This window comes from Chelonoidis abingdonii, chromosome 5, assembly GCF_003597395.2.
Source record: "Chelonoidis abingdonii isolate Lonesome George chromosome 5, CheloAbing_2.0, whole genome shotgun sequence".
Lineage (NCBI taxonomy): Eukaryota > Metazoa > Chordata > Testudines > Testudinidae > Chelonoidis > Chelonoidis abingdonii.
The window spans coordinates 25,219,207-25,247,049 of record NC_133773.1 but is presented as its reverse complement, the minus strand read 5'-3'; the positions used below and the strand labels follow the sequence as shown (position 1 = coordinate 25,247,049).

Genomic DNA, 27,843 nt, shown 5'->3' with positions numbered 1-27,843 from the left:
AACAGAAAAGGGACTAAGGCCTTGGTTTACACTGGGGACAAAAATCATATTAGTGAAACTGAGTCTGATTCTGGTTTTAAAACCAGTTTGGGCTAACCTGGCTTATCTAGCACTGAAGTAGTATATTAAAACCATGGCACAGACTAGGACCAACAAATCCTGAAAACTGATCCACAAGAGCAGGTCCTCACACCTTCGCTGAGCCCCACTGAAATTAAGAGAGCAAAGGTCTGTCCGGGTAAATCTGACCACATGATCAGGGCCTACACAGAAACTAAGTTTTGAAAGCCTACCAGTTAGATGTTTTTCACATTGCCTTTCATTTTTTTTCAAAAAATGATCTGATTTTGCAAGAAAACCTGCAAAAGATTGTGTAGTTTTTTTGCTGGAAAATCGGACCATTCTTGAATGAAAAATTCACTTAAGAATGGTTCTATTGTCCAGCAAAATCTCAAATTATTGTGTATTGATTTCATTAATGTTTGCAAATAAAAATGGCCTTCCTAAACACCACTAGTAGGGACTTAAAAGTACAGTTAACATCCCATCCACATTGGCAAGATAAACTGCATTAGCCTGAACTGGTGTTAAAATGTGTTGGAAACCAGCTCTAACACACATCATTTCTTCCTTTAGACAGGCCATATATGTCCAGGGCTGACAAGAGTGGGAAGCCGGCACAAATTACTGGGGCCCGGTGGTCCAGAAGGGGGCCCGGGGCCCAGCTTTGTCAGCCCTGTTTAGCTGGTTTGCCCTTCCTGGGGGGTCTGAAAAATTTTTTTCACTGGGGCCCGAACCCGCTCTCGGCAGCCCTGTATATGTGGCAAGCAAGAACTATGGAAGAGAAAGCAGCCACTAAAAACAAAGCTTGTGCTATTTGAAAACCTCCCTCAACTTGTTGCACACAAAAGATTCCCACATACCTCAACTAAAAAAAACCTCACCCCCTTTCCTGGATTTCATCCTATGAACAGGGATTAAAAATAATACAAGTTTAGCTCAAGCTTTCTTCCCAGGTTGCCTGCTCCTTATGTTCCTTCTTCAGGACTGCTCAGGCCATACTCCAGATCCTCTCTATTCCTCCCCAAAGAGCAACTCCCATCTCTCTTACGTCCTTCTCATCTGCTTCACTGAATTGGCAGAACCCTCATTACCCTGCTCCCATCAGCATCAACATATGTTAACTGGGCTGGCTGTTTCAAACAAACACTGCCTGTTCGTTATACGAAAGTTTGGTTCTAAGCGACCGGAAATCCAACTTCTGTACCACTTAGAAATACAAAACAAGAAAAGATCACTGAGGGTAGCAACATGCTAGAATATATTTTAGTTTTACTGTTATTTCAATTTACAACTGAGCACTTTTAAGTGATGGCTATATAAACACTGCCAATATAACATTATAATGTGAGGAATGCAAAATAGTATTTTCATGACCTTGGATTAGTACACAGCTATCTGACTTCCATGGGAACTGCTTGTACATTTGAGGGCAAAATTTGGCCCTTAACTTGTCAAAAATTAGTTGTTTAAGGCAAAAAAAAAAAAGAAGCTAATTAGTAAGAAATAGTTTAGTGGGTATACCGTCAACTTTAATACATACAGAATAGAGTGCTTCTTTGCAGTGGCTTACACAATCAGTGGGGATTCAATTTGTATAACCAGTTTTTCTTTTTATAACTTTGAATGAAGTACTATCATGAAGACAAGGGATTACTACAATAACTTCGATCACGCTCAGTGTAGGCAGGGGATGTACAAGCTTTCATACATGGCTCTTGCATTGCACCTCAGTTCCAACCTGCAGAATCCCTCTGACATTCTAGCCTGGGGCATCTATTGAACTAAAACTGCCAATCATGCTGAACTGAGTAGTTGTTTTGTGATTTATCTGTGACCAGCTTCCTTGAAATGGCACACTGTATTAAGAAAGCTCCAGTGCCTTTCGCAAAGACTGTCTCATGATGTGCCATCTGCAGCTCAGCTGCATTAGGATCTTTTAACCTCTCCTCCACCAATTAATAATAAAGCAAAAAGCTGCCTTAGACTTTTAGCCGTGTCTCTATTTGTGGTTCAATTTATTTCAACCTTTATTATATATCTAACTTAAGCCCCACAAGCACCAGTACCATCCAACAGGGGACAGTGTAGGCAGAACCAATACAGTTAGTTTTCTAACCCCTTGTCAGGGAATCTGCTCACCACTAGAGCACCTCCTCCTGGTCATTCTGTGGATTAGCCGATTCCAGGTCCACAACCTCCTTTCCACCTCTCACCACAAGTTCTGCCTTCTCTTCCTGGCTCTCAGCAAGGCAAGATGTCCTGCGTTCATGGCTTAGCCCCTGGCTAAGTCATGTGTCCTCCTTTCCATGGTAGTAAAGTCTCTTCTTACAAATGGGCTCAGGCCCTCTTCCCATCCACTGCCCAGCTGGTCCACTTCCCATGTGGCTAGTAGAGGAACCTGGGCCCACCCTCTAATTCAGGTTCCAGCTCAGAGACCCTCATCAGCAGCCAAGGTCTATTCCATTCTGGATTTTACTGCCTCTTCCCTGAGCCTTTCCTAACTTTCCACTTCTGCAGGTTTGCCAGCCCCAAAACTTCCTCCTCTAAGGGAGTTACCTTTGCTCTGTAACCCCCAAACACACCTCCCATCACTCAGGGAGTAGCTGCTGACTACTTCCTTGCAACCCCCTCTCTACTATCAACTTCCAGTCTTTATATACCCAGCCTAGTCCCTTCCTCCTCAGCTGGGCTTCCTCATTATTCAGGCACGGGATTACTGAAGCCACCTGATACTCCTCAGCTGTGGCCTGTCTTGTTAACTGGCCCCCTTCCTAGCCTAATTTAACCCCTTCAGGGCAACTGTAAGAAAAGCATGCTTTGCTGTACCACCATCACCAGCTGCACGCAGCAGGGGAGGTGCAGACAGATAAGCCAGGCAACTCCTTTCTAGACAGTGTAGAACTCCCTGGGGCATTCCGCCGTGGTCATGCAGTGGGGTGGAATGTGGTGAGACAAATCTTCCCTAGGATAGTGAGGGTCTGTCTTCATAATTATTATTATTATGGGGAGATTATTATTTTTGGTGATACGCTACTGTGGGGAGTATTGGTTTAACTTATAAGGCTGTACTGTAAACTTGCGGGTCAGAGGTTCTCTGTAAGGAAGAGAAGGAAGACACTTATGTGGAGAGGTGGCACGAGGAGGATGGATTGCTTGTGGTGGGGCTATAAAGGGCACAATGATAGTTTCTTGCTGGTAAGGAATTTTATTGGGATGAGACTATAAGCTCTTCTCATAGTTCTACTTTTGGTCCTGGGCCACTGGGCTAGATCCACTGACACAGAGACTAGGTATACAGAATATAGCAACCCTCCTTTTCATCTAGGGTCAGAGGTCTGCTGGAGCAGCATGGAGAGAGGGTGACATTTTCAGAGGTGGAGACTTTAACTGGAATTTACTTTAAAGGCTTCCTATATAACACATCTCTACCCATGACAGGACAGAGACTTTCTGAGACCTGTGGGTTTACTGAAGTGATAAAAATGACAGAAGAGAGAACCAGCTGCTGTGAGCACAGCCAAAAGCTACACCAGACGTGTTAGGAAGTATGCTGCACATACAAGCCTGGTTCTCTCCTATGCATCTGAAATTTGGATTCTAGAAAGCATGATGAATGAGGTACATGAAGCAAAGCTTTGAAGCTGGCACCAGAAGTATCACTACCAGGCTCTATTTCTTTTGTTTATAACTGTAAACAAAAGGGAACAGTATTTACCTTCTGAGCCATTAATTCATCATGACTTTTCATCATTTCTGGTAAGCTGTATGGTAGTTTTCCAAAGTAGCAATACTGAAGCTCCGTGTGCCAAGAACTTCTCCTCTGAAGTCATGAGTATAATACATGCAATTGTTATGATCTTGTTTTCTGTGTGTACAACTTTAAGTACCCAGACGTTTGCTGAGGCAGTTGCCATTCTGCAAGGCACAGCTGACCCTGCATGCTACAGAGGAGTGACACACTGTGCTTTCTGAGGGTGACTTTACCTTTGTTCTTACATTGTTTCCCTTCATCTCAAAGTAAAGTTGCTTAAACAAATAGGAACACAGTTGTGGCTTGATGTTAGTATATAGCCTTGTTTGTCAGCCTGAGATAGAATTTTGGGTTTGACTTTTGATACTCTTAAATCCTTACTAATATGTCTGAAGAACAAACAATAACAAGACTGTGCTGCTTCTGCCCAGCCAGATGGGTTTGTTAGTAAAATGAGAAAGAGATAATAAACAGAGCACAGCTAAAGTGTTACAGGGTATGGTGTGAGTATAATATATGAGCATAGACTGGAAGGCTGCCTGGCTCTTCTCTCAAGCCAAGGTCAAGCAACCAGTTAGCAGGGGGATGGGGGAAAAGGCAGAAAAACATTAAAAGCCAAAGAAAAGCCTGGCCTTGGCCAGAGCACAACCTCACCCCCTACCCCTCCCATGGAATACAAAAGAGGTGGGACGAAGACCCCAGACTCATGACCCTCCAAAATGGAACATAAGGGGTGTGACTGGGGCATGCACTACAGGTATATTTGGGTCTGCTAAGGAGGAGGAGATGGAAATGTGGACAGAGGCAACGCTCTGCGGTGTCAGAGCTGGGAACAGATCACTGGGAAATAGTCTTTGCCATCGTGTAGAGCTATGGATATGCTTGTTTGGAACTAACCCTAATAAACATTGCATTGCCTGCATTTCGGACTTGTCTGCTTTCTGGCTGCATGACAAGAACTGGGGGTCGGGGTGAAGGGAAAGCCATCTAACACTTGATTTTCAGAGGCATTGAGCAGTGACAGCTCCCAGTTACCTCAGTGAAAATCAGACCACTGGCCTCTGAAACTTACAAAAAAATTTACCTTTTCTCTCTCTAACAACATCTATGGTTTGGATCCTAACACAGAACTGAAAAATCCGAGTGTAATAGGAAAAGTGGAGATGTGAATGAGAACAGATCGTTTAGCTGTTGCCTTATTCTTGACCTACAATAGACACCACATGCTCAGAACTGAACAACTGCTGTAGCGCCATGGGAAATATAGACTTCTATGACATATCCTGATAGAATTTACAACTATTTTTATACCTCCCAGGAGCGCAATGGAGGATTTAAGGCTCAGGATTGAAGAGAGTTCTTAATAGGTGTCACATTGCATGTCAGCACACAGTTCCTACTGAACCAAGGGACACATCCTCTTGGAATTTTTCCTGTAGCATTCAGTAGTTCACAATATTAAAGCCTCTGTCATTACATTAAAAAACAAACAAACCTCTATTGTGTTGCCCATAGGGCTGCTGGTGGATAGAAAGTAATCTATTAATGGCAAAAAAAAGAAAAGAAAAAAAAGGTATTCTGACTTACCTGAGCACATTGATTTGTTGTCTAATGGCATGGACAGGTGTATTTGTAAAAATCTGCCAAGTGATTATGAAGTCATTGAGACAAGTTACAAGGTCCATTATTCAAATCTTTCCTAGAAAGATTTCACTATTATTTTGATACATTTACATTGTATCTGAATTCTAGATGGAGTGGAAGCAACTGGTTTCAGAGATACAATTATACAGACAGTGGTCACAATGTCTATCTGAGACCCTGAGTGGTTCCCTTCATATGGGAATACAGCTAAAAAACAGTCTCATTAAATTTTTAGAATCCTTACTGTTCATATTTTTGTTTCAGCTTATAACAAAAAGTTTATACATAGATTAAAAGACTAGTTGTTTCTTTTTCTAAAGTGTCCAGTTTTTAGCCTTTTATTTTAATAAATAATACCACAAAAATGCTTATTTGAAGACATTTTGATATTCCACTTAGAGCAGAATTACTTTCCTTATTTACTGTTTGCAATTTCTACACTGTGCTGAAAGCCAAAAGATTTTTTCAGCCCCAAATGCTTAAATCTGCAGAATTTCAAAATAATATCTAATATTTTGTTTTACTCTTGCTTTTTTAAAACCTGTTAGTTAAAAAAAAAAAGTAGTTAGAGAGGCTATTGATATGAAGGTTTCAGAATGTGTGTTTAATTACTGTATCCTCTGCTAGTCCTTGTCTATGCACAAACTTGCAATGGTGTTATTTTAAACTGATTTAGTTAAATTAGGGCAAACTTCTGTGTGGACACACATATCAGTTTAAAACTTATTACATGAGGTTATCTTGTGCCTGTAAATTTATGAACAATAAAATAAATGGACGTTAAGTACATCCACATAGAATTTTGCACCTATTTAACTAAATCAACTTAAAAGTCACATCGTTAGTTAAGCTGCTGCATCTGTATGTGTAGACCAAGCCTTAACCTGATATGAATGTGTCCACACAGCAGTTCCATTGTCACCTTATAGTGTCACTGTGTTCTTAGTTGGGGGCTGTCCCAAGAGTCTTTTGGTCTCAATCAAACCATTGTTCTCCCTTGTTATGGGGACTCCCCTATGCTCGATGTTTCCTGTTCTGAAAAGCTGTTCACGCTCCCTGGGTTGAGATCAAGGATTTTTATTATTATTATTGTTATTTTTGGTCATCTTGCAAGACCTAGGAATTCAACACCGTTCAGCTCATGGCGCTATACAGAATTTGGATATTTCACAAATGCAGAGATCTGCATTTTCACATAAATACGACTAGCCCAGGAGAGAGCAGGAAATACCAGTACATTTCAAATGGATACCCCTATAACATTAAGGAATTTGAAATAGTCATATGAACATTTGCTAATTCCACTCCAGCAAAATTTATTTCCTTCTGTCTAGAATATAGATTGCTGCAACTGATGATTATTCATCCTTCCCATTAGAAAGAGAAGCAAGGGTGATTTGTAAAATCCTCATGATAGTAGTCATGATAAACAGTACTAAGAGACCTTTGAAAAACCAGCCATATAAGCAAGCTCTCTCTTCATGGTGTCTGTTTCTTAAGTACTGTTCAGGTTCAAATGCTTAAATTTAAATTGATAGAGATAATTAACAATGGAATATAAGAAGGTCTAATATGGGTCCTCTGCCTGTTAGTGATCCCTTGTGGCAGGATGGGGAAATACACCACTTTACTCTGTCCCCTTTATGCTGTGACTTTCAATTCTGTGTTTGTCAAGTCCCTGTTGTGACCCAGCTTTCTGGTGAGGTTAGTAATCACCTCTGCCCCCTTCAGGAAGCTAGAGAACCCTAGGACTCCTGGGTTGAAATAATTTGTCTCCAGAGTTTTGGTGAGAATAGGCATGGGGACCCAGCCCCCCCCACTCCACTGGGTTTCAGCTCAGGGCCCTTGTTTGGAACAGTCAGAACCAATCCTTCTCAGTCTCATGCTGCTTTCTGAGCTACTTCCTACCTCTCCTCTTCTGTAGGCTTCCCCTACCCTGCTTCTCCCTCTTTCAAGTGGTGGCTTCTCTGACAGCTTCTCCTATCTGCTGGAGGAGTCTTCTCTCTCTCTGCAATCTCTCTGGCAGCTTCCTTTCTCCTCAGGAGTTCACCCTCACACATAATTAGGTTTTAGTCATGCTCAGGACCTTCCCTGCCTAATTAAATGGCTCCCAGTTACTCAGTGAGTTAACTACTCAGAGGTGAACCTGAGCTGCCTTATTCCCACTTGTGGAGCCTGTCAGAGGTAGGCTGAGCCCTTGACCCGTAGAGGACCAGCTTCCCTCTCACAGAATCTCATAACCAGGGCCAACTCTAAATTTTTTGCCGCTCCAAGCAAAAAAGAAGGCCGATACCCGACCGCACTCCCACCCCGCGAGCGCTACACCACTGAAACCCCACATCCTGAGCGCCACGCTGCCCGAAACCCCGCCCCCTCAGAGCACCACACTGCGCCAAGCCCCACCTCCCCTCCCAGCGCTGCGCCAGCCCCTGCCCACCCGAGCACCATGCCGCCTGAAGCTCTCCCCCCAAGTGCCACGCTGCCCGAAGCACCGCCCCCTCAAAGCACTGCGCCCCCGCCCCCTCCAAGCTCCGTGCCAGCCTCCGCCCCCCCCAGCGCCATGCTGCTGAAACAAACCAAAAAAAAAAAAATCCTCCAGCACTGCCCCAGCGAACTAAAAAAACAAAAAACAAAAAAAAACCCCAAGCGCCGCCCTGCCCCAAGGTGCCGCCCCAATCATATGCTTGGTCAGCTGGTGCCTGGAGCCGGTCCTGCTCATAAGAAAGAAACAGAAAGTTCTTTAAAAAGGAAGATCACATAGGTGCTAATAATCTAACTCTCTAAATTGTTCACCAGCACTGCCCTGACAGGCACATTCTGGCCCACCTAGGTGCATGGGGTCATGTCCGTTCTGGTCAGTCATCAGTCCTGATGATATAATCAGTTCTTTGCTCATTAGTGCTAAAATTGCATAATACCAGTTCAGACTCCACAGACTCTAGAGATCTCATAAATTATCCATCCACCTACTCTTCCATGCTGTGTTAGAGTATTAGAGCAGAGGACTGAAAATCAAGAAAGCTGGGTTCTATATTCCTGATTCTGCCACTGACAAATTGTGACCTTAGGAAAGTCACTTAACTCTCCGTGTCCGACTTTACCCATGTGTTAAGGGGAAATGTCCTGTCTTTTCTCAGAGGAATGCTATTATTTATACAGTGCTTCAAAGATCCTCAGATAAAAGGTGCTAGGTAAGTGCAAGTTTTAATGCTTTTTTCTCCTTACTTATGCCTTCAAAATAATATACTGAAATGCTGCAATTCTGAGACAAAATAAAACTGTACTTTACTTAGAACTGTCAGACTTGCACAGTAAATGTCAATGCTTCAGATGAAGGCATAACCAAACCTCCCTATTTGTTCAATACTGTACCATGGGGCGGGGGGCGGGGATTTTTTTTCTTAACTCTAGTGGTGATCATGTCTAATATGCCTTGCAAGTATATCCCTGCTTGCAGAAGCTATTATTGTATCAGAAACAAAATTATAGTTACTATTAATAAAATGAAAATACTACTACTATTTTGCACATATATATCAGTCTTGAACTGAAGATATCAAACCTTCATGTACAGGACTGGGCAAAATTCCTAGTGACTTCAGTGGGATCAGGATTTCATCCTTGGTCTCCAGCTTCTCTCTGTTTCCATTTCTTAAAATCAAACTCATGTGGCTAATGCTCAGAACAAGATCACTTAAGACCCTGAATGGCACCTGATCACATTACTCTTCCCTCTCTATGTAGCTGTTCCAGAGCTTAGATGGCTGGGAACATTCCTTGGAAAGATTATAGGAAGGATTTTTGCTTGCTTATTTTGCATAGTGAATATTGAGCGAACAATGCGAGAGTCCTAGATATTTTCTGCTGAGCTTACATGGTCACGGTCACTGACTGCTTCAATATTTTTGACAAGCAACTCCTATATATGCACAACATTATAGGGAATTGCTTGTCAAAACTCATTTATATATATATATATAAAGTAAATGCCCTGTTCTCCAAAGAACCATCCAAGGTGTACTCCCAACTGCAGTGCAACAACACAATAACAGCAGAGCCACCAGCAGCAGAAACTGAACAGTACTGGAAGACAATATGGGAGAAAGAGAAGACTCACCACACCAGTGCAAAGTGGCTGCAGGACCTGAGAACAGAGCACAGCAATCTCCCAGAACAGAAACCAGTCACCATCACAGTAGAAGACATCCAGCAGCGGGTCAAGAACATGAAAGAGCTGACAGCGCCTGGACCAGACATGATCACACCTACTGGCTAAGAAACTAACAGCAGTGCCATGAACGCTAGAAGCACAGATGAACCAGCTGCTAGATGCCGCAGGCTTCCACCAACTGGCTAACACAAGGAAGGACAGTGGATCATGAAAGACCCTGCAAGGGAACAGAAACCATCACATACCGGCCAATAACCTTGCCTCCCACAACATGAAGTCCTATCAGCATATAGCCGCCAAGCTACAGGACCACATGGGCCAGTACATGAGCACAGCTTCAGAAAGGGCAAGGGAAACAACGACCGAGGCTCAAACACCCAGCTGCTCGTAGATATAGCAGTCGCCCAAGCAAGGTCTAGACAGACAATCTGAGCACATCCTTGGATTGACTAGGAAAGCCTACGACTCAATGCACACAGTGGATCTGTATGAATGTCTGGCCCTATACAAAGTCAATAGGAACTAAGGACCTTCTCAAGAACTCAATGGGACTATTGGAAGACAACACTGGAAGTCAACTCAAGGCAGCTTGCCAAGTGGCCATCAAGTGTGGTATATACCAAGGTGTGCACTGTCCCCGCTGCTGTTCTGCATAGGCTTAAACCCCCTCAGCAGATGAATCACAAGGACTGGATACTGGGTACAGGTCAGGAGTGGAACTACCATCAGCACCTCCTCTACATGGATGACATCAAGCTGTATGCTAAGAATGAATGAGACATCGACTCGCTAATCCACTGACCGGATCCACAGTGAGGATATCGGGATGTCATTCAGACTGGAGAAGTGTGGCCGGATGTAGTGAAGAGAGGGAATGTAGTCAAGACTGATGGGGTGGAACTACCAGCAGGCCACATAGCAGACATACAGACAGCTACAAGTACCTTTGCGTCCACAGTCACATGGAACCACGATGAGGAGGCAAGGAAGACAGCAACATCCAAGTATCACCAAAGTAAGGAAGTCCTGAAGAGGCCAGCTCAGTGGGAAGAACAAGATCCACGCCATCAACGGATACGCCCTGCCGTCATCAGATACCCTGCTGGTATAGTGAGCTGGCCAAGGAGGACATGGGAGGCTGCTGATGTGAAAACCCAGGAAGCTCCTCACAATGCACGGAGGTTTCCACCCCAAGTCCAACGCCCAGAGACTGTATACAGCCGGAAAGAAGGCGGTCAGGCTTGATGAGCTCATAGCCACTGTCTGGACGAACACTGGAACATCAGGAGTCAGTTAAGATGGCCCCAAGATGAGCTGCTGAGAGAATGCCTGAGGCAGCAGCAGACATGGGAGGAAGACCAAGCAGAAGAAGTCCATAGCAAGACAAGACCCTGCATGGATTACCATCGACAGATAGCTGAGGTGGCTGACATTGGGAAATCCTACCAGTGGTTGGAAAGGGCTGGACTAAAAGACAGCACTGAGGCAGTGATCATAGCAGCACAGGAACAGCACTGAGCACAGATCATTGAAGCAGGGTCTACCACACTAGAGAGGACCCAAGGTGCAGACTGTGCGAGAGCCTCAGAGACAGTTCAACACATAGTGGCAGGATTAAGATGTAGGCAGGAACGCATAACTGAACGGCACACCAAGTGGCTAGGTATTGTGTACAGAACATCTGCACAGCGTATGGGCTAGACCTCCAGACAGATGGGAGATTCACAGAAGGTGTGTGAGAATAGCAGGCTAAGATTCTGTGGGACTTCCAGATCCAGACGGACAGGCAGGTACTGGCAATCAACCAGACATCGTGGTAATTAGACAAGGACCAGAAGACAGTGGTGGTGATAGATATAAGCAGTGCAAGTGACGCAACATCAGGAACGAAGGAATATGAGAAGCTGGGAGAAGACCAGAGCCTGAAAGAGGAACTAGAGAGCATGTGGAAAAGTGAAGGCCAAAGTTGGTCCCAGTGAGTGATAGTGACACATCGGGGCCTGTGCTCCTAAAGCTGGGTGAGTGCTCCAACAGATCCCAGAACAACATCAGAGCTCTCTGTCCGAAGAGTGCAGTGCTAGGAACAGTAAGGTACTGCGCCAGAAACCCTCAAACGCCCAGGCCTCTGGTAGAGGACCCTGAGGTTTGAGGAGGACACTTACCACCCATAGGAGTGAGAGGGAATTTTTTTTTTTTTTATATCTATGGAGAGAGAGAGAGAGAACATTATACATATAGACAACAATATAGGGAGTTGTGTGTCAAAAATATTGCAACTTTCAGTGAACATCACCATATATGCACAGCAGAAAATATCTAGGACTCTAGCATTGTTCACTTGATATACACTATGCAAAATAAGCAAGCAATATATATATATATATACACACACATACACACACACACAAATATATAACTCAATACATTTAACTTCATCACTTATGTAAACTTTTAGATTTTTGTTAAAGTTTATCTCAGAGCACAAGTCAGGCAAATAGTTCCCAATCAGTAACATATTCACTGAATATTAGTCCCTTTCTGCTCATAGAATATCTGTGAGCAGATAATGATTTCCTTGAATTTACGTATTACTTGAAATAATTCAACAACCATCTTTTTTAATATTATATTCTATTAAGTGAATACAAATATTTAAAGATCAAACTGTGCTGCTTAGCTGTAACTGGTCAGATAAGTCACATAGCATTATATCTGGTTGTTTTTTTCTCTGTGATGACAAATGCATAAGCACAATTCTGGCACAATTACTTGGATAGGAGAATGTAAAATTCAGTCTTGTGAGTATTCAATATCATAACTCTGACATTTGCTTTCTGCAGACATTTGTGCTAGTATTTGAATAGTCTGAATATTCAAAGAAAGTAAACACAAGGGGCACAAGCCTGAATGAAACTTCTTCATATGACATAATGAAGGATATCTAATAAGACAGCCACACAGAAGAAATTCCGACAAAGCAAGTGTGAAATTTTGTCACTTGCCTTAAGCGAAAATATTTAGCAATAGATTTGGGAGAAAAGGTTTGGAATAAATAGGAACCATATAACTCACTCAGACCTTCATCCAAAATTCAAACTAGATACAAAATAAAGCTTTCCTGTGGTTTATAAAAGTATTTTTGTTCATTATTGTTGGGTTTTTTTCCATTTCACGTGCATCTGCAATTTTGAGTTAATACTGAACGTTGAGAAAGCACAATAAAGACAATTCTGTTGGTACTTCTGGTCTGATCAAAAGCAATAAGTACCAGAAATCTCACTAGAGATTTCACTTTTACAGCTCCAAAAGGTTGAGCAAGCTTTGGAAAAACCTCAGAACTTTCTTATGCTATTTCCTCTCTTTAGAAAATGCTTGAAACTTTTTGAGGGGAAGGGACATCTTCTCAAAAGCACTCAGTGTGAGACCCTGATATCCACATAACATAGGTTCCACAAATCTTTTTTTGCTGCCAATAAAGTTCAGTGCAACTCTCTGACGTTTCTCAGGAGGGGTGAGAGCAACTAAAGCAAAACTAAGTATTTTAATTAGACTGCTAGAGGAATAAATTATCAACTTCAGCATAAAATACCAGAATATGCAATTGGCAGTTACCTGCTTCAATGATATGTTTGATGATGTAAGGCCAGGTGACACCAGTGTCTTTTTTCATTCCTTTCTTTTTGCAAAGTGGGGCATTTTTCTGTTTTTACGTACATTCCCAAGTGAATGCATATGTACAAAATCAAGGCATAGACAGCAGCAATAACAGGAAGTTTTTCTCCCAAAGAAAATGCAACTAGAAATGGTTCCAGAGCTGAGAGATATCTTCGCTTAATCCCTATTCCACCCTCTCCTGAATCTTACCTTTGCGAGAAGACGTCTCTGTAGGGGCTGCCATGCTGGAGTGCAATTCCATATCCCCTGTCTGCGACAGTGTTCCCAACTGTGTAAAAGGAGCAGTCTGGATCGTTGATGGCCACGTATTCCAGAACTGCTGCATCCCACACAAAGGCGTAGTTCCCATATTTCACCTGTAGCAAATAGAAGAAGACCTTAAGGCAGCAGCTTGTCAGCTCCAAAACAAGGCAGTTGTGACCAAAACTTGTTACCATCTGAACAGGGCTGGCTCCAGGCACCAGCTCAGCAAGCAGGTGCTCGGGGCGTCCAAGGGGAAGGGGCGGCACGTTGGGCTCTTCAGCGGCAAGTCCCTTGGTCCCTCTCAGAGGGAAGAACCTGCCGCCGAATTAGAAAGCGACACGGTGGAGCTGCCGCCGATCGCGACCCACCCCCCGCCCCCACACCGCTTGGGGCAGAAAAAACCCTGGAGCCGTCCCTGCATCTGAAGGCTGTGTGATTAAAAAAATGTTGAGGTTTCAGTCCAGTTTCTAGCAGTTAAGTGTTCATATCCCCAAAACCACTGCCACAGCTGATGCTGGTTGATGCTTTTGTTTGTAGATGCAGCAGGCATACTAGGAATTGAATGTGAACTGAAAACAATTTGCCCTCAGGGATGAGGCATGTGGGTGGAGAATTTGGGATAAGCTAATACTCTTCCTGTTCAGTGTATAAATGGAGGACTTCAGTTCCCAGGGCTATCAATCGGGCACCTTTCACCTGTGCTAAATTCACACAGTGTAGACGTGTGCATGAGAATCAGTGTAGTGCCTGTTTTACTCCCTTCACTCTTTTACCAACCCTCTGGTCCTGGTGAAAGGATCATTTTATGGTGAAGGTATGGATTGAGATGGAGAAGATCTGTCATCAATTCTCAGCTCTGCCACTGATTCCATGTATGACCTTGGACATGTCACTTGATAACAGCTTTTCAAAAAAGCACTACTCTCATTTACGTACCAACATGGAGTGGCCAGATTTTCAAAAGTGCTCAAAGGGAGCTGCACGGTCCTGAGCACTTTTGAAAATCTGGCTATTTTTCTCTGTCTTTATTCCATATCTGTAAAATGGCAATTCCCTGCTTCAGAAGGATAGCATGAGAATAAATTTATTAATATTTGTGAGGTGCTCAACGACTATGGTGATTGGAACCAGATAAGTATCCAGATAGAAAATTTGCTTCAGTGACCTGAAACGCAAGACTCTTTTAAAGAGAAGCATTGCTCTACAGAAATATTTCCCCTGCATTTAAAAAAAAATAAAAAACAAAACAAAACACACACAGTAGCAGCTGTGTGTTTCATTGTCAAGACTGACCATGACTGGCATATCGCAATACCATTCCAATGAAAGCTCCACTCAGACCACACTAATGGAAAGATTTCTTCCTTAAGTTATACTAATGAAAAATTATGTGCCTTGCCCATCCTGCTCTCAAATCTGCTAGGTTGTAGGCAAATCTTACATGGGTAGTTCATGCAGCCTATTTTACTAGTGATTCCAGCTGAGTTAACATACCTTTCTTGCTCAGAGTTTTAGTCAAACAATTAAATGAATGTTTTTCTGAAGATTATTTTATCATCCAGGGTGATGGAGCTCTTAGAAGTATCATTGACTAGCCCAGGTGTTTCCGGCATTACTTTATGCACTTCTGTTGTCTGTGTGAAGCACTTGCGCTAGTAGATGTGAATCGCCACAATTGTGACTGAATCTGCAATTGTAATTGCCATCCAAAATCTTTGTTAATCTGCCAGGACAGATCACTCCTCACAGCAGCAGCACTATTAATACTAGGTGGCCCACTTGTCCAAGCGGTAAATGGCATTGGCACATGTAATATAATTAGCTTTACCTAGAGAGGAACATACATTCTGTCTCATTCCTCCACTGGGTCCATATCATGAATTGATCCTAGTGCCTGCGTACACAAGAACATAGCAGCAGCTGAACTTAGAGCTGCGTGGCTATTCATATTTTGGTTTATACCAAGTTTATTCTGGTTTACCTAAATAAATTAGGAAAAGATTTAACTAATCTGAAATTATTCTCATTTAGACCAAAATAATGGGGGTTGCACCTGTTTAATTAAAATGGTAAAAAAACCCAAACAAACCCTGATTTAAATTAAACCGCTACAATTTTGGGATGTAAAGAAGACCATAGTATCTAAACACAAGCATTACTCCTATAAGAAGAGGATACATCCCACATCATATCCACCAGTATAGTAAATCCTACATTAAATTACACACACAAACGATGTGAAAGATCATTACTAAGATTATAAAGTCAAACACTCAAAAGTTAGGAAATGCCAGACATAAGGTTGCCTTCTTTTTGTGTGTAGTCTCCTAGGCTTTTAAAAAAGCCAGTTGAACCCTGTCCCAGAAATTCCATCATGCGGTATTATATTGACACCCACATGGTTCATTAGCAGGGTTGGCACTTTTAGATCCACTGTACTGGCCCCTGCCACTTGGCTTAAAGGAGTAACCTATTATTGGTACGTGGGTTAGTGCTAGAGAAAGAGGAGACATGCACTTGCCAATGGGATTCACAGATATTTCCTGAGCAGAAGAATGATGAAACTCAGAAATGTTGGGTTCCATTCCAGGGGCTGGAAGGGATTTTGCTCTAATGGAGGGTTTCTCCACTTGGATCATGACTCAAAACTGGGTCCCCAGAATGTGTCAAAGGATAACAGAGCTGGCTTTGCTCAGCTCCCTGCTCCAGGAGTTGCGACCTGATGCACAGGGTCACACTGCCACTCAGATACGGCCCGGCCACCCTTACATCATGACGGCAGGGGCCAGCTTGGCTAAATCTGAGTAAGTGGTGCTGTGACCCCATGCACCAAGTCCCAATACCACTCTGACAAATTTGGCCTGGCCAGCCCCGCCATTAGGTCAATGCCTGAAGCGGGGAGCCGAACCCAGCCAGCCTCGCAAGAGGGGAGATGGGAGGCAGTGATTGGTGTTACATTTCTGAGTAAGTACTGGTTCTCTGACATATCCTCTGCCCCGCAGCCGAGTGACACCCCATCTTCCATTCCCCCTGTCCTACCCCCCAGCTTGGGCCCCCTGACATATCCCCAATCACAACGCTGTGTGACTCTCCCTCTGTCATACCATCCATCTTGGCCACCAGCACCCCAGATCTTCCCCCATGGCAACCCTCAGCTCCTTCTGCCCCCAACTCCTTTCCCCAGCCCCCGCTCATATCCCACAGGAAACCAAATCCCCCATCCCTTTACCTTCTGCTCCCTATGGATCATGTGTGGGGTCTGTGTGGTGTTTTTTTTTTTTTTTTTTTTTTTAGGAGTTAGCTTGCCACCTGTCCCCGACCTCTCTGCCTCCATATCCTTTCCCCAGTCTCCCACTTCACTCCCACACCCCTCTGTCCCTCAGTTTGTTCCTCAGCAACGCTCAAACCACTGTCTGCTTCTGCACTATACCCAATGCTCCCTGATCTCCTCAAATCAGCTCCAGCACCCCAAATCCCTCCCACTCCTTACCCTCTGTCCCCCAGGAAAGGACTATGTTTGGGGGAGTGACTTGGTTCACTACCCCTCCCCCCAGTTGCTAAGGGGGGTGGGAGTGGTTCCCAAGCTGTTCACATTTGGTCTTAGAATCTGAGCTCTGAGCCCCCTTCCCAGCCCTCTGACAGACTCCTATGGGGGTGTCTCTCATCAGGTCTATGGGCTTCTCCGAGGTCTCTGGGTCGCGACAGTCCAAATGGGTTCTGAGCCCAAACAGATTGAGAACCACGGCAGTAGTGGACACCTACTGTTATCTTCATGCCCCCAAGCTTGACTGATTCTGTCCCATTCTCTCCAACCTGGTCCTGTCCCAGTCCTGTCTCTTCCCCATTCGTGGATCTTTTTTCCAGTCTCCTTATCTAGCCAGTCCTAATCTCTCCTCCTCACGCTTCTGATTCCAGTTCCAGCCTCTTGCACAGCATGTTCTACTCTCCCCTTCTGGACTCTTCTTCCCAGTCCCTGTCTCCCCTACTCTTATTCCATTCTTCCCATTCCCAGTCTCCTTGCCCAACCAATACCAGTTCCCCTTCCCACCCCTTAATTCCTTATTCCCCACAAATCCCCTTGCCCAGAGAGTCCCAATACCCTGCCCCAGCTCCTCTCCCAGCCTCTCTTCCCCACCCCCATTTACGTTCACTATCCTCACTGCCACCCAGTCCCAATCTTCCTTCTTAGGTGCCTCATCCCAATCCCAGTATCTCCTCATCCTCACCTCACAGTTCCTCTGTCAATCTGTCTACCCTACCCCACACACTTCTTTCCTCTTGCCTCACTGGTTCACAGTTCCAGTCTCCTTGCCCAGACAGTCCCAGTCTTCTCCCAGCTGCTCATCTGATGTCAGTCTACCACCCACTTACTCCCAATCACCCAGTTCTGCTCTCTTACTGTCCCAATCTGCTTGCCTAACCCATCCCAGTCTCCCCCACCCCAGGTCTCAGTCTCACTGACTCGTCAGTCTCCAACTCCCAGTTTCCCCTCACTCCAACTCCCAGACCCCATTTCCCTTCCCCCCACCAGTCTCCACGTCCAGTATCTTTCCCCATACCAGTGCCTTGTCCCAATCTACTCTCCCACCCCATCCAGCTCTTGCCCCTTCTGTTTTGTATAAGGCATCTTCTACCTTCAAGCTGCTTGGCTCAAACAGCAGAGGCATTGAGAGCACAGGAGAGACAGGCTCCCTGTTTTTAGTTCTGGTGCCTGGCCCTGGCCTGCGGTAGCTCAGAGCTGAAACTGCAGGGAAAGTCCTGCTCAGCCCTGGGCTGGAATATGCCCAGTGCAGATGGAATTTTCAGGGAATTTAGTCTGCAAAGCTCTAGCAAGTCTCTACTGAGCATATACAAACTTAAATTTTTTTTAAAGGCTTATAACTTAGCAAATTTGGGTAAGTTTTCATAGAGATGGCAAAAGACACATTCCTGACACAAAGGTTACCGCTGTACCAAATTTTGAAGTCCCTGCTCCAAAGCACAGGAGCACTACAGCTTTTCAAAGAAAACATTGTCATAAATAGAAAGCTAAGGGTTAATGTTTCTTTCACCTGTAAAGGGTTAACAAAGAGAACCAAACACCTGACCAGAGGACCAATCAGGAAACCAGATTTTTCAAAGCTGAGGGAGGGAATTTTTTGTGTCTGTGTCTTTTGTCTGGCTCTCAGCTATGAGAGGGGATTTTTTCTATCTTCAAGCTTCTAATCTTCAGTTTCAAAGTTGTAAGCTACATACCGTGTAGAACAAACAATAGGCTGTTATTGTTTTTTTGTATTTACATGTGTGTAGTTGCTGGAATGTTTAAATTGGATATCTTTTTGAATAAGACTGTTTATTCATATTTTCTTTTTAAGCAAATAGCCCTGTGTATTGTCACCTTATAGCAGAGATCATGTTTTATGTCTTTTTCTTCTTTTTATATAAAGCTTTCTTTTTAAACCTGTTGGATTTTCTGTCTTGTTTCCCTTGTGGCTGCTCTTCTTTGGTTAGTTCGCCTTAATTACTTCTATCCATCTCCTTGTTCATCTTCTTTGTCTATGGCTTGTTGCCGGTCTCGTTCCTGTTTCAGGCTTTCCTTGGAACTCATGGTTCCTGCTTTCTTGTGTTTATTGTCTGAACCCATGTTCTGCCCTCTGGTGTTATTGTGAACTGCTGGCTCTCTGTTGTCTCCTGGCAACAGTGCCTAGCAACAGTGCCTTGTTCTTCTTCTTGCTACTCTTTACATGCAAATTAACCTAGAAAACCATTATTTGCACTGTGGTGTACTGCTGGTACTTGATCCCAATCGGAATTCTATTTTGCTTAACAATAGACCTTTGTCACCTTAAGTTCCTGTGCTTAATATGCAAGCCACCTAAGCAGCAGAAAAAAAAAATTCTCTCTGGCTACTTTTAAAAGCAAATCCTTCTCTCTGCTAAAGCCCCTAGCAGAGAAAAAGAAAAACAATATTCCTACTGGCTTCTGGATTCTTATCTTTCCCACTTCGCTGCCACTCATATCATAAGCATAATTCCCAAATCTGGACCTTAGCGTCCAAAAAATCTGGGTGCCTGCATGAAACCTCTAAGCTTAATTACCAGCTTAGATCTGATAGCTGCCACCAACCAGGAATTCCGTGCCTGGTACACTCTGGTCCCCCAAACCTTCCCTGGGGACCCAAGAACCCAAATCCTTGGATTCTTAAAACAAGGAAATAAACCATCCCCCCCTCTTTTACCCCTCCCAGGCTCCCTCGCCGGCTACCCTGAGAGATTACTGATCCAAATCTTTGAATCACTCCCTTCCCAGAGGCACACAGATTCAAGGAAAACAGAGAGAGATTCTACTCTCCACACTCCCGTCTCCCCTCCACCAGTCCTAGTGAGTTATCCCATTCCCTGGATAAACAAGGGAAACAAGAAAGAATCCAACAGGTTTTAAAAGAAAGCTTTTATATAAAAGAAAAAGACTAAAAACAGATCTCTGCATTAAGGTACAAATACACAGGGCTATTGCTTAAAAGAAAATATGAATAAACAGTCTTATTCAAAAAGATATCCAATTTAAAACATTCCAGCAACTACACACATGTAAATACAAAAAAACAATAACAGCCTATTGTTTTTTCTACCTTTGTACTTACAACTTTGAAACTGAAGATTAGAAGCTTGAAGATAGAAAAGACCCCTCTCATAGCTGAGAGCCAGACAAAAGACACAGACACAAAACATTCCCTCCCTCAGCTTTGAAAAATCCGGTTTCCTGATTGGTCAGGTGTTTGGTTCTCTTTGTTAACCCTTTACAGGTGAAAGAAACATTAACCCTTAGCTCTCTATTTATGACAAACATCATTAACATTTTTGACCTTAGGCAAAACAATGTATTTTTCTCTAACCTTGTTCTTGGAAATAGCTGACATTTTTGGCTGAAATTTTCCAAAAATATTCAGCCTGAGGCAGACCACATCATGGAAAATATCATCCCAAATGGTTAAAATGTGTCAGTTATAAACAACTGAAAGCAAGAATTTATAAGGGGAAGTGTCAGCCAAACTTAATACCTGCTGCTAGCAGTTCCATCTGTACTACTCCATTGGAGGTACTGCATCCAAAGAAAATTACACTGCATTCCTCCAGGGCACTAACTTCTGCTTACTATCTTTTTACCATGCAGGGAACTTCTGCTTAATGCCTTTCTTTTCCTTTCCCACATATTCTCCTCAGTCTCATGCATACTCTCAGGATATAATTTGTGTAATCCCAGATTTGTCCCCCTGCAATGTATAGGTGCACCACTTTCCTCAACTGGATGGAATGTCAGACTTGCTCAAATGTATGTGATTATGTTCTCCATGAGTGGTTAAATACAAAACAAAGTACAGACCTGTCATCTCTAAAGTGCATGTGATTCTTTTACCCTCTAATTGCTGCCGCCTATAAGCTGCAAAAGTACTTCCCTAGCATAAACTCTTTCATGAGTTACCATTGGAATTGTTCAGGTTCAAGAAATGCTAAAGCACATTTGAACACTGGGGTAAAAACCTTATCAGCGACTGTTCTTGTGCCCCCTATTTCTCTTGTGGAGTTTGGGTTTGTTGCCTTTTCTCTGATTGTTCACATCCGCCATCTCCCTCCCTGTCACCTTCCAGTGATGATACCACCACCAAAACTGCAAGTCCAGCAGTTGTTTTAAATAACTGATCCAGCAATGAGACGGCCAGATGAGATCCTAGAGCCTGGTAGGAAATGGTTTTCCTATCTTGTGAGAATTTGAGATTTTGAAAAATATCCTCAATTCAAATCAGGATGAAAAGTCAAAATCTTTCTTTAATAATTAGCTTACATTATTAAATGGAAAGTCATTTTGACCCAAAAACATTTTTTTTATTTTGAAAATGTGAAAATACGTCATTTAAATAATTTTGAAACTCTTCAAAATTGTTTTGAAATGGGAAAATTATTAGGAACGACCCTTTTCCAGAAAGACTTTCAATTCGACAAATTTGCTTTTTCCCCCAATGTAAAATGTCAAAAATTTTCCCGTCAGCTCTACTAGATTCTTCACTAACTTGCTATCCCATTGGTCTCTCCAGGGGCTCGAAGAAGTCATGATACTTTTCTCCTGACTCCTCTCCCTGGTTCCATTCTGCACTTCTATATCATACTAGGCAATCACATTGTAAAATTGAGATGAATTCACTAGACATACAGAGACAACGGTAATAAATAATAGCTAAGTAAAAAGTAAACAGAACATTAAAGAGGCCATCTGGGGCTAGGCAGCCCAAAAGAAGATTAAAACCTAAATCAGCATATTAAATTACACCTTGTCATTACATCATTTAGATCAGAGCTTGACAATATGGATAATATTTGTAAAGACTGTTTACAGTTAAAAACTACTGAAGCATGCCATGATAGATTTTTGTTTGAGAGATGTAGTATACAAGGGGCTCTTCTTTCACATGCATAATCAATCTCCTCTGGCCTAAACACACAAGGGCTGGAGAGGAACAATTTTTGTTTAATGCTGTAGAGCTGGAGGAATTTTCTTCTTTCCAACAACTAAGATTTTGGAGCAGAGAGGGAACCAGATTGTCCATGGAGCTTCGTATGAATACACAAGGATAGGGGGAGGAGGACAGGGTGCAAGGAACTCTCTTTCACACCCTTCATGACCTGGGGTTTGGGGATATGAAGGAATTTCCTTCTCTGAACTCCACTGGGGTTGCAAATCGTCTCAAGGGGGCCAGGGAGCAGTTGGGAAAAGATGAAGTTATAGCCTAAAGGATACTGTAGCTTGCAGGCTCCCTCTGAGCCTGGGAGCTGTCGGTACAATCCACCCCAAAGCTCTTCTTGTGGTGGGCTAGTTCAGCCTGCTCCCAATGTACTTAAAGGCATAATATGAGCAAGAAAGACAGACAAGATTCTCTTCAGCAGTGAGGCTCTGTGGGAGTAGCACACTCCAGTCTGGAAGGCAGACAAATACAATACGCAAGACTGAAGAATCATGAGGCAGTCTCAGAAGGAGATCATGAGTGAGGGAAATAGAAGTGAGGAACAGAAGTCCAGGAGAGGGAAAGTGAAGAGGCAAGGTGTGTGTATGATTCCTGGAGAGGATTGGGATGGATTTTTAGCAACAGGAAAATTAAGGAGAGGTGGCTGAGTTAGGAGGAAGAGAGTCTGTTCAGAGGGCAAACTATTTTGACAGGTGGGGGATGGTAGTTGGAGGCAAAGTTTTGGTAGGCCATGCCCTGTTTTGTCTTAATCTACCCTTGAAGAGTCACACTGAAGGGAAGAGAGTGTGTGTTTATAAGCAGGCTAAATCCCCACTCAGTTACTTCAAAAAGGTTCCTGTTTAGGTCCCTTGCTGTCAAAGCCATTCATAGTAAAAAAGAGAAAATATAAAGAGTGCAAAAACATTTCTAGTCAATAAAAAGCATGATCAAGTGAACAGATGCAAATAAATTGCAAAATCCTGGACCAAGCCAAACTCTCAGCCACTGGCAAAACTTGTCACAATTAAAATTTGGGTTCCAGCAGAGACTTCATGATTCGTGTCTAGAGTCTGGGAGTATCGCAGGCTGTACATGCAGTGGACACCACTCTTTATGGGACACAGAAGTGAGTCATTGAGGAGACATATGAAGTCATCTGTCTACCTACCAGTACAATATTGTTCCATACAGCACAGTACATTTTGTTGCATTATTTGTCCCAAAAAAATAGAGCTTTCCCCACTTCCTTTAGGAGACTATTCCTTAGTCGAGTAGGTCTATGAGAAATTTTTTCTTGATATTTAGCATTAATATTAATATTTAGCATTAATATTTTATTTTTTCCTTCTTCAGTCTTCCACTATTTTCATTTTTATTTTATCACTTCTAGTGATTTCTCTTTGTGCCACTCTAAATGATCTTTCTACCTCTTTGGGGCTGAAATCTTTCAAATATTATAGGTTGTAATCATGTGTCCACCATCTTGCTTGTCATTTAGCCAAGTTAGATATAGTTAGTGTAGCTCTCTCTAATCTTTTCTCCTAAATCAATCTTTTCAACTCCCCAATTATTGTTATTCATTTAATTTTGCTCAGTTTAAACTCTCTCTAAGTTACAGTTATCTGTCTGGTAATGAGGAGTGCATTCCCTAAGAGAGTGTCAACTGCTTGTAAAGTTGTCTGGCAGGAGTAGATGAATTTGGTTCCCTTTTTAGTGTGTGCTTCCTAGCATAAGGGCAAAATTATCTTCTCAGATTTACACAGTATATCTTCGTGGGTATTTTCCTCTCTCAATATGCAGAGATTTTAAACATAGGAAAAATAAGAAAAATGAAGATGAGATCTAAATCTGAGAACAGAGTTCTGACAGTACAGTGTACTGCATCTGCAATGCCAATTATATGCTATGTGTCTTTGTACCCATTATATGGAAAGTTGAGGAGGTGGGGCTGGCACAACGAATGAAGAAGGAAGTGGATTCTAGAACAAAATGATAATTAAAAGCCCTGTCGCCTCATCACTGAGATGAGTGTAGATTCTCTAGCTTTCCAACAGGCATGTTGCAAATTCTCCACTTTGAGACACATGATAAACTTCAAACCCCCCAGCTCCACATCATGACAAAAAGCTAAGGAATGACAATCAATTATAGGGACTAAATAAAGGCAAAACCTCAAGGGAAAAGGACAAGATCTTTGTAGTATCACTCATAGCAGATTTGTATTCCTGAATTCTACATTTCCACATAGTTATACTGTAATTTCATGAGGAGATAATGCCGTTTCAGAATGATGGCAAATCTGAATGCAGTTCACACTCTATCATGCAGCACCTGGGAGGCTGAGAAAACAATTTGTATAGAGGAAGTGTGTTATCAGTCAGCAGCAATCCTGGCTTTCTAGTCAATCTAGATATAAAGTCTGAGTGCTACAAACTGTATCCCTTCTTTCTACATCATACATAATCAGCATTTGTGTTAGTGTTGTAAGGGAAAGGCTAAAAAGAGTTTTGTGTATTTGATGAAGATCCCCATACAAAATGAGAAACAAAACTGGATATATGGTCTTTTGATAAGGATTGTTTGTATGCATGACACTGGATTTTAAGTGAAGCCAGGAAATTGATTATTGGACCAAAATGTTTGGCCCCACTCTTGAGTTTAATGACCCATTCCAAGTGAGTTACTGTAAAAAGGGAATCTATTTAGCATTATATACATCAGGGGAAATCAGCACATCAGTGGTGTTAAAAATTATTTCTATAAGACTGTGTATCACTACACATTATAAGATAATATAAGAAACCTTGACTATAAACAGTATATCGACTTCATCCCTCACCCTTGGGGGGAGGGCTAGCTCAGTGGTTTGAGCATTGGCCTGCTAAACCCAGGGTTGTGAGTTCAATTCTTGAGGGGGCCACTTAGGGAGCTGGGGCAAAAATCAGTACTTGGTCCTGCTAGTGAAGGCAGGGGGCTGGACTTGATGACCTTTCAAAGTTCCTTCCAGTTCTAGGAAATTGGTATATCTCCAATTATTATTATCCCTGATGCAACTCTATCTAAAGCAGTGGAGTTACCCCAGGATCCATTATATATTTCACTATATGTGAAGCATAAGGTTGAGTCATATTTACTGGTGGCATTTCTAAGTATCTTTGGGCCAGCTCATAAAAGTGAAGAAGGCTACAGGCTCCATCAGCACAGTGTGAGTTCAATACTATGTAATCTTGTCCTTCATGTAACTTTTAACATTTTTAATATATATTTATAATTACAGAACAGTATAGTCTTTATAGCAGAAGAAAATAAAGAGTAACTGTCTACTTCAAGGTTTCCCATTTGAGTGTTGTAAAAATATTTTTAAAAATGTATTTACAAAAAGAGATATGCAAAAAATCTGTACTTCTTTAAAAGAGCTAAATAAATGCCCAGTGGAAAAGTGTTAAGATACATTACAGGCTACATAGAATTACCAGTAACCACTGTAAAAACAATAGAATATTCTAGTTACATGTGTACACATTTTTAAAAATAAAACAATGTTTGAAGCCCAATGTTTAAATTAAGGTTAAATTGATTGGGGAAAAGTAAATGTATTCAAGTCTGGAAACTCAAACAAAATCCCTGAACACACTACTGTATTCCTCTACTTCAGAAAAACACACTCACGGTGCTTTTTCCATACATTTTGAATAAAAGCCACATATGTCCAACTGTAGCAGACCTTTCTTTACCTAAGAGGGCACCAACTGAATTACCACTATTTAATCAAAAACCACATACCCAGAGACAGTCTCATCAGATTTACCCTTTTGGAATGCGTCAACGACCACAACAGGAAATACAGATACAGAAACAAACGGAAGACACAGATTAGTCACTTGCCCCCATATTTATAGTCAAGGGATGACATTGTTTCACAGTCCACTATCTACATGTGTTATCCAGTATCTACCATTCTACTACACTAGCTATACAGAGGAACAACACTACCATATGCAGCAAATTTTATTTTTCCTTTTCATGTGGTCTGAAACCTGAGTATCAACACACCATACATCTAGTCATCCACTGTACAAACACTAGATGCAGATCGTAGGGAACTGTACTTTATTCTCCAAAACTATTTTTATGTCCTTTGATATTACAAAGGGATATAGAAGAGTAGATAGCAATGGGAAGACTACTTGAAATACTTAGGTTCAATACTGGTTCACATCATGTAGATACTGCACTCTAAAATGGGATATAGTAGGATTTGGGGGCAGGATTAAAGTTATTTGTGAAATCTTAATTCTAAATTTCCAGATGTTGTCAAATGGCAGTTTGATGGCCATCTCGCAGCCTCACAAGAAAGCATATTCAGTAGATGGGATTGGAAGCACAGTAAGCTCCATCATCTCCTGTCCCAGGATCTCACTAAGGTCATTGTCTATTAGAGTTGAGTGAAAAATGGTATTTCCAACTGCAAGAAATTCTGATATTTCATCATTTGTTTTCATCTCAAATTGGGATAGAAAGTTGAAATAGAAATTTTTAATGGAATGAAAACTTTAAACAAAATTCCATTTGGGTCAGAATGAATTGTTTGTCATTCTCAAACTGAAATGTTTTGTTTCAGATTATTGAATTGACTCAAAACCTTTTGCTCCAAGTGAGCTCAACTTTAAAACCGTATCTGCCTCTGGTGCCATCATGCCTCATGGGGGTTGTAGTTCTGGTGCTTCTTGCCCCATTTTCTCCTGTGGGCCTGGGCCTCTGGTCAAACTGTATCTCCCATAAAAAAGCTCTTGTTTTGTGTCTCATGTTGCACTGCATCACTTGGTCAGAGGGCAGACTGTGGTGCACCATGGGCGGTGTGTTTACATGTTGGAGTTCAGCCCAGAGGGTAGAATAGAGGCACAAAGCACCCAAATTATGACACCCATGAGTAGAGCTGCACAAACATTTTTATCCAAAACTTCCCCTCCCCCCAAGAAAAAGGCAAATTTGGGTTGACCAAAACATTTGCCAATTCATGTCAAACTTGCCAAATTGTTGTGGTAAAAAAATCATTGACATTTTCTAAATGAAAGTTTTTTTTATTCCAAACAGCTTTTAATTTCAAAATGTACTTCAATTGTGTTGAAAACATTTTTTAAAAAAGGTTTAATTAGCTTAAAACCAGAAGAAAACATTTTGTTTGACCTAAAACAATTTTTTTTTCTTTTTGGTTTGCTGAAAAATTTTTTAAAAATTGATTCTGATTGACCCCAAAATAATGTTTTATTTTTCAGTATGATAGAAGAGAGCAGATTCATCCCTAAAAATTGTCCAAGCTGGAAACTGAATAATGAGACAGGGGAGGGGGCCGTTAGAACTCCTAACTTCATCTCTCTCTAGTACAAATTTAATCTTTCATTACATTGTCATATCAGGTTTCAGCAGCTTGTTTGTTTGTTTCAGTTGTTACTTCACCAGGTTGAGAAGAGGTACTGTATAGCAAATTTGTTGCCAATTGCTTTAGAAAAGATTACCAAACATCGAGAGCAAAATTGCTCTTACACTATATAAACCTAGAATAACTGCATTGAAGTGAATATTATTCCAGATTTACACCACTGTAACTGAGAGCAGAATTTGTCCCTCAATTTTTAGCTTGGCTTCCAGCTGCTAAAATAAATATGAATTTTGCTGTTGTAATTAATAATATAAGTTACAAAAATATAATAACCGGAGTTGACAGGGTAAAGACAAAACAAAAACCCAATTTCTAAATTGGAAAAGAAAATGCATTTAGTAATCTTTTCAAGTTGTCACAGCAAAGCACTGAAAGGCAGC

General features: G+C 42.1%; 1 protein-coding gene across 1 annotated transcript in view; it reads right to left on the bottom strand.

Moving 5' to 3' along the window:
* GRID2 (glutamate ionotropic receptor delta type subunit 2) overlaps nt 1-27,843 on the bottom strand; it is a 1,102,380-nt gene that overhangs the window by 96,220 nt on the left and 978,317 nt on the right. The window contains exon 14 of the mRNA XM_075066158.1: nt 13,494-13,660. Within this exon, the coding sequence (XP_074922259.1) occupies nt 13,494-13,660 (167 nt within the window). The remainder of the gene's footprint in view (nt 1-13,493; nt 13,661-27,843) is intronic.